This window comes from Leucoraja erinacea, chromosome 4 (assembly GCF_028641065.1).
Source record: "Leucoraja erinacea ecotype New England chromosome 4, Leri_hhj_1, whole genome shotgun sequence".
NCBI lineage: Eukaryota > Metazoa > Chordata > Chondrichthyes > Rajiformes > Rajidae > Leucoraja > Leucoraja erinaceus.
Genome location: NC_073380.1, coordinates 97,572,521 through 97,586,393, shown reverse-complemented (window position 1 = coordinate 97,586,393; position 13,873 = coordinate 97,572,521). Strand labels below are relative to the sequence as shown.

At 43.5% G+C, this 13,873-nt stretch overlaps 1 protein-coding gene across 5 annotated transcripts in view; it reads left to right on the top strand.

Annotated features, from left to right (window-relative positions):
* The window catches only part of LOC129696711 (arf-GAP with SH3 domain, ANK repeat and PH domain-containing protein 1-like), a 196,086-nt gene that overhangs the window by 167,819 nt on the left and 14,394 nt on the right, over positions 1–13,873 (top strand). For 3 of the 5 annotated variants that reach the window (XM_055634834.1, XM_055634832.1, XM_055634830.1), the window contains 3 exons: positions 1,007–1,183; positions 7,038–7,107; positions 12,692–12,750. In XM_055634834.1, the coding sequence (XP_055490809.1) occupies positions 1,007–1,183; positions 7,038–7,107; positions 12,692–12,750 (306 nt within the window). The remainder of the gene's footprint in view (positions 1–1,006; positions 1,184–7,037; positions 7,108–12,691; positions 12,751–13,873) is intronic. The other 2 variants (XM_055634831.1, XM_055634835.1) reach the window with 2 other exon arrangements.

Here is a 13,873-nt window from a genome sequence, read left to right as displayed (position 1 = left end):
CTAAGATAAATCTATCTACTTTGAGTGCCAAGGGTGCTGGTTGAAGAATGTTTATTGGCTAATTTGTTGAGGAAATCTTAGGTGCTCATGGGTTATTTTACAACCACCAGAACCGACAGATATTTTATGTATTTCTAATTACAGAACAGCTGTACCCAAGTACTGTGCTGAATGGCCCCAAAGATAAAACGGCAAAACCTGCTGTGACACCTGAAAGGCCTGTCCTACTTTCCAGAGTTACTCACGAATGTCCTTACCGAGTTCGTAGGAGGGCGTAGAGTCCGTACATGTATCGTAGCAGCTCGTTATGCCAGCCGTACTTGGGGCATCAGTTAAGTCGGGACGTTTTTTCCAGCCTGACAAAAAAGTCCATGAGTAAAAAGATAGTCGTGAGGATCACAAAAATCTAGATTTTTTTTTTTAAGGGCCTTTCAACTCAGCAGAGGACTCGGGAAACTGGGACAGGCCCTTAAAGCTCCAAATTGTCATTCAGAAATTTCTAATAAACCACTTAAATTTGTATGAAAATGCAATTATTAAAATCGTTTTGTGGTCTCACTGACAAGAGCACTGAGAAAAGCCACTCGGTAGTAAAATAAACCAAAGTTGGTTTCATTGTGCAAAGGATAGGAAAGCAGAGGAGGGGAGGAAGAAAGTTATTGTTTTTAGGAAGCAATCTTTTATTTGCAAACCTATTTTAATATTTAGACAGACTGATTTTTTTTTTTAAATTGTGTGTAACTTTTCTTTTTATTATCCTAAATAAAACAAATTTTGAAAAATAATTTTGTACCGGTAAAGTCTGAACCGGTAGGTATGAGCTTTGCATTTATAATTATACGATCATTTGCAACTTTGAAGTGTTTGCTTTCTGTCCGTCAGTTTTACATTTGTAAATATTTTTACATTTGTGTTTGATCATCCATTATATCGTTATGCTTGCGTTCATGACTGTTCTTAACATATCATGTAGTAAGTAGTCAGCTATGTTTTTGTGCTTCTCCAGCTCCACATGGCCCAGTCCCTCCTTCAGTCCTTCCTGTAGGTCCCCAGGTTACAACTGGCAGCTCCACTCTGTCAAAGAAGAGGCCTCCGCCCCCACCCCCTGGACATAAACGAACCTTGTCTGACCCACCAAGCCCGCTACCTCATGGTCCCCAAAATAAAGGTCAGATTCCTTGGGGTGAGTTTTTCTTGTTTTAAATTAGTTGAGTTGTTGTCGGAAGCAGAAGATTGTGTTACTGTTCGCCAGGATTGGAATCTTTTATTAAACAGGGAAACTGGAAAAGTGAATTATTTCTCAATCATTGCATCCTTAAATTTAACTATTACTTGCAAGGAAAACAAAACATCTGAATGCATTCATACTTCTTAGTAATGAAACCATTGTATTTCTGTACTGCAATCTAAAGATTATCATCCAATTCAATGTCATTTCTCATTGTGTTATTCTGTATTCCATTTCCTCCCTATCATCATCACCACTGGCCATTGTTCAAAGTATTCTTGATTGTTGTCTTTTTTTCTTTGATGTATTTCAACATAACTTGGGACAAATCAAATGCCCTTGATTTCAAGCCAAACACTGGAAATTCCTTGCATACATTCCAGCTGGTTTTTACTATTTAGATTAGGAAGGTAAAATTTCAGTCAGTGCACAAAATAAAAAATACAGCTAGCTTTGCATTTTGTTATACAGGTGGATACAAAGTATTTTGTCTGCTTTTGAAAAAGCCCTGTGGAGCCATGGAGCTTATTATCTGATGTTTCTGTTAAAAAGCAAAGTACAATTTGTAATCCTTTTATGCATGGTCATTGGCAAGACTAGTATATTTTGCCCACTTCTAATTGGCTTCACTAGGCATCAGGGCGTTGCCTTTTTGATTCACAGCCTGAGGACAAGTACTCACAAAGTGTTAGTTGTAATGAGTTCCAAAAATGTAATGAAAGTTTGGGGATGTATTTCCAGGTCAGGGGCAATACATTTCCAAGTTAATATGCCAAATATCTCAGGGAAGAAGCTGCAGGTGGTGATACTGCATGTGGTGATACTGCATGTGGTGATACTGCATGTGGTGATACTGCATGTGGTGATACTGCATGTGGTGATACTGCATGTGGTGATACTGCATGTGGTGATGCTGCCATGCATCTTCTGCCTTCTTCCAGATGACTGAAGTTGTGGGTTGGGAGTTGCTACCTTTGGTCAAGAGTCAAGAGAGAGAGTCAATTTAATTGTCATTTGGACCCCTTGAGGTCCAAACGAAATGCCGTTTCTGCAGCCATACATTACATACAAATAGACCCAAGACACAACATAATTTACATAAACATCCATCACATTGCTGTTATGGAAGGCCAAAAAAAACTTATCTCTCCACTGCCCCCCCCCCCCCCCCCCCCCCCCGGTGGAGTGCATCATGTTAATGGCATACAATCTACTTATAATGCATGGTGGTGAAGAGGATGAATATTTATAGTGCAGAATGGAGTACTAATTAGGCCGACTGCTTTTCCGTGGATGGTGTTGCGCTTCATTGATGATGAGCTGCTGATTCACAGCTGTATTAACGTGGGTTCAATCCTGCCCTCCTGTGGGTTGCACCTTCTCCCTTTGGGTTTTCTCTGGGTGCTCCATTTTCTCCCCTATCCCAAAGATATGCAGAATGGGCACTTTATTTTCCCCTAATTTGTAGATGGGTTGTCAAATCTGGGAGAGGTGGGTGGGATGGGAGTGATTGTTGATGGGAATGTGCAAAGAATAAATGGGATTTGTATAGAATGGGCACGATGGATATGTGAGGACTATTGAGAAGATTATTAAGCAGATCTGCCGGAATCTTGGTGTTATAAGTCAGAACTTTTTTTCCCCCATGGTGGAAATATCAAAGACTAGCGGGCATTGCTTGAAGGTGAGAGGAGCAAAGTTTAAAGTTGATGTGAGGACAGGGGTTTTTTTACACGGAGGATGGTGGGTGCCTGTAACATGTTGATAGGGTGGTAGTGGAGGCAGATACAATAGTGACATTGAAGAGGCCCTTGGACAGGCACATGGACATGCAGGAATGGGGGGGGATACAGATCATGTGCAGGCATAGGCGGTTAGATTATCTTGGCATCATGTTCGGCACGGACAATGTTAGCTGAAGGGCCAGTTTGTGTGCTGTACTATTCTATGTTCTAAAATGGAACACGAACAATATGGTGGTGGAGCTACTAAATTAATTGACTAATAACCTAGGAACCTGGATTAACGACCCAAAGACATTAATTCAAAACTTGTCTTGGAAGTTCAGTTGAACTGAAACCTAAAAAATTGTTGAGTAAAAATGATCGAGAGGAGGAGATCAGAGAAATTTAATCTGTTTTAGAGTATATATGACCTTACAACTTCCAATGTGGTTGATTCTGTAATGGCCTAACATGTCACTCCAAAACACATCGGGATGGACATTGTTGGGTTTTGAAGCCCAGATTTTCAGAAGAGAATCAAAAATGTTCAAATGGAAGAAATTTATGCCAACTGGCTACTTCTTTGGTCCATTGTGAAAGATATTATCTATCCAGAAATCGATGTTAAACAGGACAATAGGTGCAGGAATAGGCCATTCGGCCCTTCGAGTCAGCACCGCCATTCAATGTGATCATGGCTGATCATTCCCAATCAGTACCCCGATCCTGCCTTCTCCCCATATCCCCTGACTCCGCTATCTTTAAGAGCTCTATCTAGCTCTCTCTTGAAAGTATCCAGAGAACCACCCGTGAATTCCACAGACGCACAACCCAGTGTGACTTGAGCAATATGGTGGTGGAGCTACTAAATTAATCAACTAATAACCAAGGAACCAGGATTAATGACCCAAAGACATGAATTCAAAATTTGATGATGAGATAAAATTGGATATGAATGTGGATTAGATTTGTTTTTGGATGTTGACAAGGGGCATTGGGAATAGGCGCCGAAGCATCCTCCACGATATGCTCAACATCAGTGCTCCGCATGGATGCATTCTCAGCCCCCTTACTGGACTCCTATACTCACAAGTGTGGCCAAATCCTGCTCTAACTCCATTTAAAGTTTACAGACCATAGTGGGCTAGATTTCAAACAATGACAAGACAGATACAGGAATTTTTTTTTTTTTCAATTCAATTTAATTGTCATTTGGACCCCTTGAGGTCCAAACGAAATGCCGTTTCTGCAGCCATACATTACAAACAAATAGACCCAAGACACAACATAATTTACATTTTACATAAACATCCATCACATTGCTGTGATGGAAGGCCAAAAGAACTTATCTTTCCCACGTACTCTCCCCCCCCCCCCCATGTCAGAGTCAAAGTCAAAGCCCCCGGCTGGCGATGGCGATTGTGCCATTAAAGCCACGCCGGTGATGCAAGGTCGCACACTGGGTTTGGTGTTAGATGTGCGCTCGCAGAGGGGCCATTCCAAGCCGCGCGGGGCCGAATGCATCCTCCACTCCAGGAGCTCTTCAACCCCGCAACTCGGGAGAAGTCGCCGTTGCAGGAGCCCATGGATGCGGTCTTCTCCAGCCCCCCGTACTGGACTCCAGTTGCAGCCTCCGAATCTCCGGAGGTCGGGGCAGCAGCAGCAGCGCTCCACCCGCTCCGGACTCGGCCAGCTCCGCGACGAGGTGAGTCAGCACCAGAGTCCCCGGTCTTCTCCTGTTTGAGGCCGCTCCACATTGCAGCCCCAACCGTGCAGGGAGGATTTAAAAGACCCCCTCCCTCCCACCCCCCACACACACACACACCCCAACAAAAAATAACAAAAACTACATAAAAACATAGACAAAAATAATAAAAACGCGGACGGGCTGCAGAGGCCGCTGCTGACGTGAGTCGCGCCGCCTACCGGATCGCGCCGCCTACCAGGAAAGAGATGGAAAGCCTAGTAACAAGGTGTCAAGACAACGACCTTTTCGTCCATGTCTGCAAATCAAAGGAGTTAGTTGCTGACTTTAAGAAACGAGTGGCATACTCAATCCATTCAGTATTAATGGTGCCAAGGTAGAGATAGTCTCTCGCTTCAAGTTCCTCAATATAAATATCACAACAGTTTGTCCTGGACCAACCACATTGAAGCTAAGGCCAAGACAGCACAACAATGCTTCTGAAGAAGTTTGACGTCGCCAAGGACTCGTACCAACCTCTACAAATGCACCCTAGAAAGCATCCTACCTGGATCCATCTTAGCTTGGTTTGGCAACAACTCTGCCTAAGACTGCAAGAAATTTCAAAGAATTGTAGATGTAGCCCAGTCCATCACACAAACCAGCTTCTCCCACACCGGCCCACCCCCTTCGGTTCCATCTACACTTCACGCTGCCTTGGGTAAGCTTCCAGCACAATCAAAGACTGTTTATACCCTGGCCATTCCTTCTTTTCCCCTTTCCTGGTGAACAGACGTACAAAACTTTGAAAGCACTTACTGCCAGATCAAGAACAGCTTCTTCTCCATTGTTGTCAGACTACAGAGCGGGCCTCCCATTGTCTGAGAGTAACGTCCTGATATTCCAATCTACCTCACCAGGACCTTACACTTTTTTATCTACACAAATTTCTCTGTAACTAATGCTAGAATGCTATATTCTGCATGCTGCTATTTTTATTTGCCCTGCTTATTGTACTTGGCTATGGCTTTATTGTAATCATTATAGTATAACTTGTCAGGATGGCATGCATACAATGTTTTTCACTATCTCAGTACACATGACAATAATAAGTCATACTAATACCAAATGTAGATATCATCCTGAAGGGCCCAATGCAATAAAACTCTAACTGCTTTCTATCTGACAGTTCGGAAATCCAAATCATTCAGCATCTGGCTCACCAGGTATTGTTTGCTAAAATTCCCATGAACTCACCAGACCCCCCCTCCCCGTCCCACTCTCTATTACACTTGCCAGTACTATTTATTTTCTTTCAGGTGCATAGCAAAGGTTAGTTGTTGAGGAAAGACTGTGAGATCAGCAAAATCCCAGGCTGGCAAGAGATTGTGGGCGATGAGGATGTGTAATACACCATGGATGGAGAATTTAATTTGTCACTTTGATTAGGGCTGCTTCAATACTATGACAGTCACAAGACTCATTGGCGAGATTTGAGGTCAGAATTGCAAACAAGAATGGGTAAGGGAAGAAATATGCAAATCTGAGAAAAGGATGTTGGAGAACAGTTGGGGATGTGAAATAAATAACTGTTTGCTTTTTTGCTTTGTAGTAAATCATTTTGGAGATATTAGCGTTTTATTTGGTTTTCTAATTGGGTTATATTCACAATACCATCCTGTGACAAAAAAACTACTTGTAAAATGAGCATAATTGTTAACAACACAGCTGAAAGAATATTGATTGTTCCCTTTTATGCTTATGTCCATAAACACGATGAGTCTTTTGGTGACATCTCTTTCTCAATGGAATGATGTTAAGGATGGTCCCTCCCATAGGAAACCTGGACATAATTGTGTAATTATGGGTGAAACAAATATTACTGTAATCAATCTTGACAAAAGACCTTTATAAAGATATTGCAGAACCTAAATCATGAGGTGTCATGTGTGTACATCAGAAGTTAATTTATCTATTAATTTCACTGTTATTACGGCAAAATCAATGCTATTGATTTGCCAGCAAATTAGTTTCTACATCAAACTCGCCGTTTATAAAATAATATTAATACCATTTTTTAAATAACTGCTGGAAAATGTATGAAGATGCATTATAATTTGATGCGCTGCTTGTATTTCGTGTTGGAATTAATAGTGATTAATGCACAGGATGTTCATTGTTATGCTGTCGTCCATCATATTTCAATTACTAATGACATTACCTGGGTTACAAAATATGCATTCACATTGGAAATGCTGAAAAATTTGAATTAATCGATAACCTGTATTTTGTGGGGTTGTTTAGGGGTATTTTGTATGTTGGTGCTTTTTTGATATTAGGATTTGCATCCATATTTGAAGGTTTGTCAAGTAAGCTTCTGTTTTCCTGTCTACTCTCTTAGGCATAGACTCTGGTCCCACACTGACAAATCGATCAGGAAATAAGTTTGAGGGAATGCCTCAACAATCAAAGTAAGTATATATCTTTGAAAATATTAACTGCGGGTGCTGGTTTACAAAAAAGGTACAAGTGCTGGAGTACTCCAGTGCTTTGTGTCGTTTTTGTAAGTATAGACCATTACTTTTACGCAGAGATGACTTTTAAGTGAAATTATGAGTGAATATCCGCTTGCAAATAAAAAGAGCAGTGCCTTGGGTTGAAGATATCCATCATTTATTACATGACCTTGGCAAGTACATTACAACAAAGATTGGCGAACTAATATCAGAAACTACATTACTTGCTGAGGACTAATTGCTAAGATTTTAAAAGAAATAGCTGCCGAGATTGAATGCATTTGTCGTGATTGTCCAAAATTCATAAGTCTAGAAAGATTCCAGTAGACAACAAAATGGCAACTGAAAGACCCTTGTAATAAACCAAAAGCAGCAATCTGGACCAATTCATTTAATGTCTGTTATTAATGAGGAAATAGCAGGGCATTTAGTAAATAACTAGATTAAGTGGGACCCATTGGATCCCATTCTCACACGGGAGGGCTGGTCCCCCAACGCAATATTCCTCCTCTCCACCAATTCCAATATGGTGGCCAGTGGGGGGGGGGGGGGGGGGGGGGGCTTTCTGGAGCACTAGTATGGGTGTTGTGGGCTGAAGAGACTGGTTTCCAGAGGGCTAATGTGGACATTGTTGGCTGAATGGATTCTTGGACTCGCAGTTCAGTCAGTCACGGCTGGTGGGCTCGCAGTTCGATCACTCACGGCTGGTGGGCTCGCCATTCACTCACTCATGGCGGGTGGGCTCACTGTTCAGTCACGGCTGGTGGGCTCACAGTTCACTCACAGCTGGTGGGCTCGCAGTTCACTCATTCACGGCTGGTGGGCTCGCAGTTCAATCACTCAGTGGTGGTCGGCTCGCAGTTCAGTCTACTCTCACGGCTGGTGGGCCCGCATCGTTCACTCAAGGCTGGTGGGCTCACTGTTCAGTCACTCACGGCTGCTTGGGCTCACAGTTCGGTCACTCACGGCTGGTGGGCCCGCAGTTCACTCATGGCTGGTGGGCTCACACACACACACACACCACACACACAAACACCCACACACACACACACACACACACACACCCTCCAACACACACACACACACACCAACCAACACACACACCCTCCAACACACACACCCTCCAACACACACACACACACACAAACCCACCCACACACACACACACACACACACACACCCACATTGACCCACACACACACACACACAAAGACTCCAACACACACACACACACACACACACCCTCCAACACACACACACACACACACACACACACACACACACACACACACACACACCCTCCAACACACACACACACACACACTCACACACACACACACACACACACACACACACACACATACACATCTCACACACACACACACACACCCTCCACACACACACACACACTCCACACACACACACCCTCCATCACACACACACACTCCATCACACTCACACACACGCACACACACACTCACACACACACACACACACACCCACACACACACACACACACACACACACACACACACACACACACACACACACACACACACACACACACACACACACACACACACCCTCCATCACACACACACACACACACACACACCCTCACACACACACACACGCACACCCTCCATCACACACACACACACACACACACACACACACTCACATCACACACACACACACACACCCTCCATCACACACACACACACACACACACACACACACACACACCCTCCATCACACACACACACCCTCCACACACACACACACACACACACACACACACACACACTCCACACACACACACACACACACACACACACCCTCACACACACACACACTCCACACACACACACACACACACACACACACACACACACACACACACACACCCTCCATCACACACACACACCCTCCATCACACACACACACACGCACACACTCACTCTCTCTCTCTCTCTCACACACATACAGGTATCTCTCTTTCTATATCTCTCTATCTCTCTCTCCCTCTCTCTCTCTCTCTCTCCATCTCTCTCTCACACACACACACACACACACACTCACACACACACACACTCCATCTCTCAAACACACACACACACACACACGCTCCCTCTCTCTCACACACACACACACACTTCCAAACACACTCCCTAACTCACAAAACACACACACACACACACACCTCCATCTCACACACACACACACACACACACACACACACACACACACAGCGCCGAACACTCGGGTTCAATCCTGACCACGGGTGCTGTCTGTACAGAGGTTGTACGTTCTCCCCATGACCGCATGGGTTTTCTCCGAGATCTTCGGTTTCCTCCCACACCTCAAAGATGTCCAGGTATGTAGGTTAATTGGCTTGGTATATGTGTAAATTGTCCCTAGTGCGTGTAGGATAGTGTAAATGTGCAAGGATCGCTGGTCGGTGCGGACTCGGTGGGCCAAATGGCCTGTTTCCGCTCTTTATCTCTAAATGTAAATGGTGGGCATAAACTCTTATGTGCAAATTAATGGAATCATTGGATGATTTTGCTATTTGTTGTAAGGATATACATTGAAAGCAGTTCAGAGACAGGTCACTTTGTTCATTCCTAAAAGAGCTCTTTCTGTGAGGAAACATTGAGCAGGTTGGACCTACACTCTGTAGTTTAAAAGAATGTGAGGTAGCCCACTGAGATGAGATGGAATTTCCTGTTCCCCAAATGTGGTGACAGAGATAGATAGGATGGTGAAGACACAAGAGACAGGAGATGCTAGAATCATAAGCAAAATACAATCTGCTGGTGAAACTCAGTATGTCAGGTAACATCTGTGGTGGGAAATTGACATGCTACCTTTCGAGTTGGGACCCTTCAGTGGTCTGATGAAGGATCCCGATCCAAAATACTTCTGCTTTTCCATCCACAGATGATGCAAGACCCGCTGAGTTCCTCCAGCAGGTTGTTTTTTTATTCTGAATGGGCTGATCGCTGGGGTGTAAATTGGGGGGACAGCACCTCATATTTCATTTGGGTAGTTTACACCACAGTGGTATGAACATTGACTCCTCTAACGTCAGGTAGCCCTTGCTTTCTCTCTCCATCCCCTCCCCCCTCTCCCTCCCAGTTCTTCCACTAGTCTTACTGTCTCTGCCGACATTCTTTCTCTGCCCTGCCCCCTCCCCTGACATCAATCTAATTAATAATCTTGGTGTATAGGGGGATTCCAAGAAAAACGTGAACATAATATGAAATGTTGCATTATTTTTTAAAACGAAGTAAAGAAAAGGCCACGAAGGTCAAATGAGGATCCTATATAGGCTGTATGTAAATAGTAGGGCCCTGGAGATTGTGATAGAGCTAAGGGACCTAGGGGTACAGGTACACAGTTCCCTGAAAGTGGTGACACAGGTGGGTAGATAGACAGGATAGTGAAGACACAAGAGACAGTAGATGCAGGAATCTTGACGAATAAACAATTAACTGGAGGAACTGTGGTTTAGGCAGCAACTGGAGGGAAATGGACAGTCGACAAGTTGCTGTTCCTGAATCTGCTAGTGAGGGAATTCAATATTCTGTACCTGACAATATGGTGAGAAGAGGGTAAGAACAGGATGGCAGAAAAAGCTACAGAGGCAGTGTCATTGCGAAGTTTAAGATGCACTTATACAGCCGTGTGAAAATGAAAGGTTTAGAGGGATATGGGCCTGTTTTCATGCTATATGATCCGATGACAGAGATGGACAAATTTATAATATAGAATAAGGAAATAAAGGTGAAATTAAACATATTTTGTCTCTGTCTTCGCAGAAGACCCTCAATACCTCCCAGAACTAACAGGGGAATCAAGAATCCAGTGCAAATGATTATCTGGATATATCTGGTAGAGTAGCTTATGCAGAACTAGTAGATGTGTGTTTGGCTTTTTAGATTTGCCATAAAAAACATATCAAATGCTGTTCATTGAGATCATGTTTCATATATTAGTTTTTTTTTTTCCCCTTCCCCCTCCTTGCCCACCCTGCTAAATACTCGACTTCCATTGGCCAGGTTCTCTTGATTGGTAAGGGAAATAGAAGGGTTAGCGTTTAACAGAGTTGCCAAGTGGTACAGATTTTCCTTATTTTGTACAGAATACGGAAAATTAGAGTACGGATGTATGGTTTTGTGTTGTTAAATACGGAGTTTAAATAGAGAGTTCAGTTCAGTCTGAAGAAGGGTCTCGACCAGAAACGTCACCCATTCCTTGAGCATTGTCAGTTTAACACGTGGGAATTTAAACTAAGAGCTGTCGGCTACAGAGCTATGGGTTCCAAAAATAGCGCTATCGGCTGGAACGCTATGGGTTTTAAACAGTGCTATGGGCCACAGCGCTCTGGGTCACAGACTGTTCAGGAAAATTCTCGTATAACAATGAGTCTTTGGAACTCACTTTCTCAGTGGAAGTTGAGCCTTTGATTATTTTTCAGGCAGTGGTAGAATTCTGCATAAGCCCAGTGGTGAAAGGTTACCAGTGGAATTGCAGTTACATTGGGATTGGCCTTGATTTTACAGAATGGTGGGTGGGCTCGAGAGGGAGGGAGAAGGTGAGAGGGTGGAGGGAATGAGGGAGCGAGGAAAAAAAGGAATGAGGAGAGAGGGAGGAAGAGAGGGTGGGTGGGAGGGAAAGGAGAGGGAGGGGAGGTAGAGAGAAAGAGAGAAGAGAGAGAGTGGGAGGGAGGGCAGGAGGAAGGAGGGAGAGAGGGGAGAGGGTGAGGGAGCGAGGGAGGCTTCCAAAATGGTTTCTACATCATCATTTGGTGTTAAAAGCAGGAAGCAGCCGTTCAAACAGCAGTATGCAAAGAGATGGCAATGAATGCATTGCCAAGTATGGTGCGTAGAAGACATGTCAATTGGTAGTAAGGTTATGCATTATTGTACTCTTACATGGATATGACTGCACATTTTAAAAAAAACATTTTTTCAGCAAAATGGTGTAAAAATATTGATTTCCTCAGCAAAATCCTGATTTTCAGGCACTCAAATACTGAAATGCTCTGACAACTTGGCAGCTCTGGTTTAATATTGTGGCCATTGTTTTTGATTTAAGATTAGAACCAATCCAATGAGCAAAGGAACAAACTTGTTCGGCACGGACTTGTAAGGCCGAGATGGCCTGTTTCCGTGCTGTAATTGTTATATGGTTATATATGGTTAACTATCAGTTTTGGTTTCTGTCCAAATTGCCCGCAAATATTATCCAGTTCTGATTCGCAATAGGCAATACCCTTTGCCATTCTGGGCCATGCTGATCAGGTGGGAAGACTGTTGGGATGATGCTGAAAGAAACAGCATAGTCTAAGCACCAGGCAGCTCAGCAGTCAGCAGACAATACGTCCATTCATTGCGAACAAAATATTTGTGTTTGAGAAATATGCTGGAGAAACACAAAATTAGAGTTTCAAGAGATTGCATTCCTTTAAGCATGCTTTTACAGGATTCATAAAAAGTTAATATTTTAACTGTTAACTGTTTTACTTACACAGTACTGGATCCACAAAAACTGCCTTAGGCCCTCGAGTGCTTCCAAAACTACCTCAAAAGGGTAAGGTTAATAAGTGTGTTGCATTCAGATGTTTCATCACATGTTGTACTATTTTTCCATATTTCTTCCTACTTCCGAACTTTTTTCACTAAATGCATTATTTTGCTATGCATTCTATCTGTATGGAATTAAAATCTAGTTACCTAAAAATTTTGCATCTGGTATAAGCTAGCATCTCCCAGCGATGTCAAGCTTGCCAGATAGTTCCGATTTCACTTCTGTGGAACACATAGAAAATAGGTGCAGGAGTAGGCCATTCGGCCCTTCGAGCCTGCACCGCCATTCAATATGATCATGGCTGATCATCCATCTCGGTATCCTGTACCTGCCTTCTCTCCATACCCCCTGATCCCTTTAGCCACAAGGGCCACATCTAACTCCCTCTTAAATATAGCCCATGAACTGGCCTCAACTACCTTCTGTGGCAGAGAGTTCCAGAGATTCACTACTCTCTGTGTGAGAAATGTTTTTCTCATCTTGGTCCTAAAGGATTTCCCCTTTATCCTTAAACTGTGACCCCTTGTCCTGGACTTCCCCAACATCTGGAACAATCTTCCTGCATCTAGCCTGTCCAACCCCTTAAGAATGTTGTAAGTTTCTATAAGATGCCCCCTCAATCTTCTAAATTCTAGCGAGTACAAGCCAAGTCTATCCAGTCTTTCTTCATATGAAAGTCCTGACATCCCAGGAGTCAGTCTGGTGAACCTTCTCTGTACTCCCTCTATGGCAAGAATATTTCCTCAGATTTGGAGACCAAAACTACACAATACTCCAGGTGTGGTCTCACCAATACCCTGTACAACTGCAGTAGAACCTCCCTGCTCCTATACTCAAATCCTTTTGCCATGAATGCTAACATACCATTCGCTTTCTTCACTGCCTGCTGTACCTGCATGCCTACTTTCAATGACTGGTGTACCATGACACCCAGGTCACGTTGCATCTCCCCTTTTCCTAATTGGCCACCATTTAGATAATAGTCTACTTTCCTGTTTTTGCCACCAAAGTGGATAACCTCACATTTATCCACATTATACTGCATCTGCCTTGCATTTGCCCACTCGTCCAGCCTATCCAAGTCACCTTGCAGCCTCGTAGCATCCTCCTCACAGTTAACACTGCC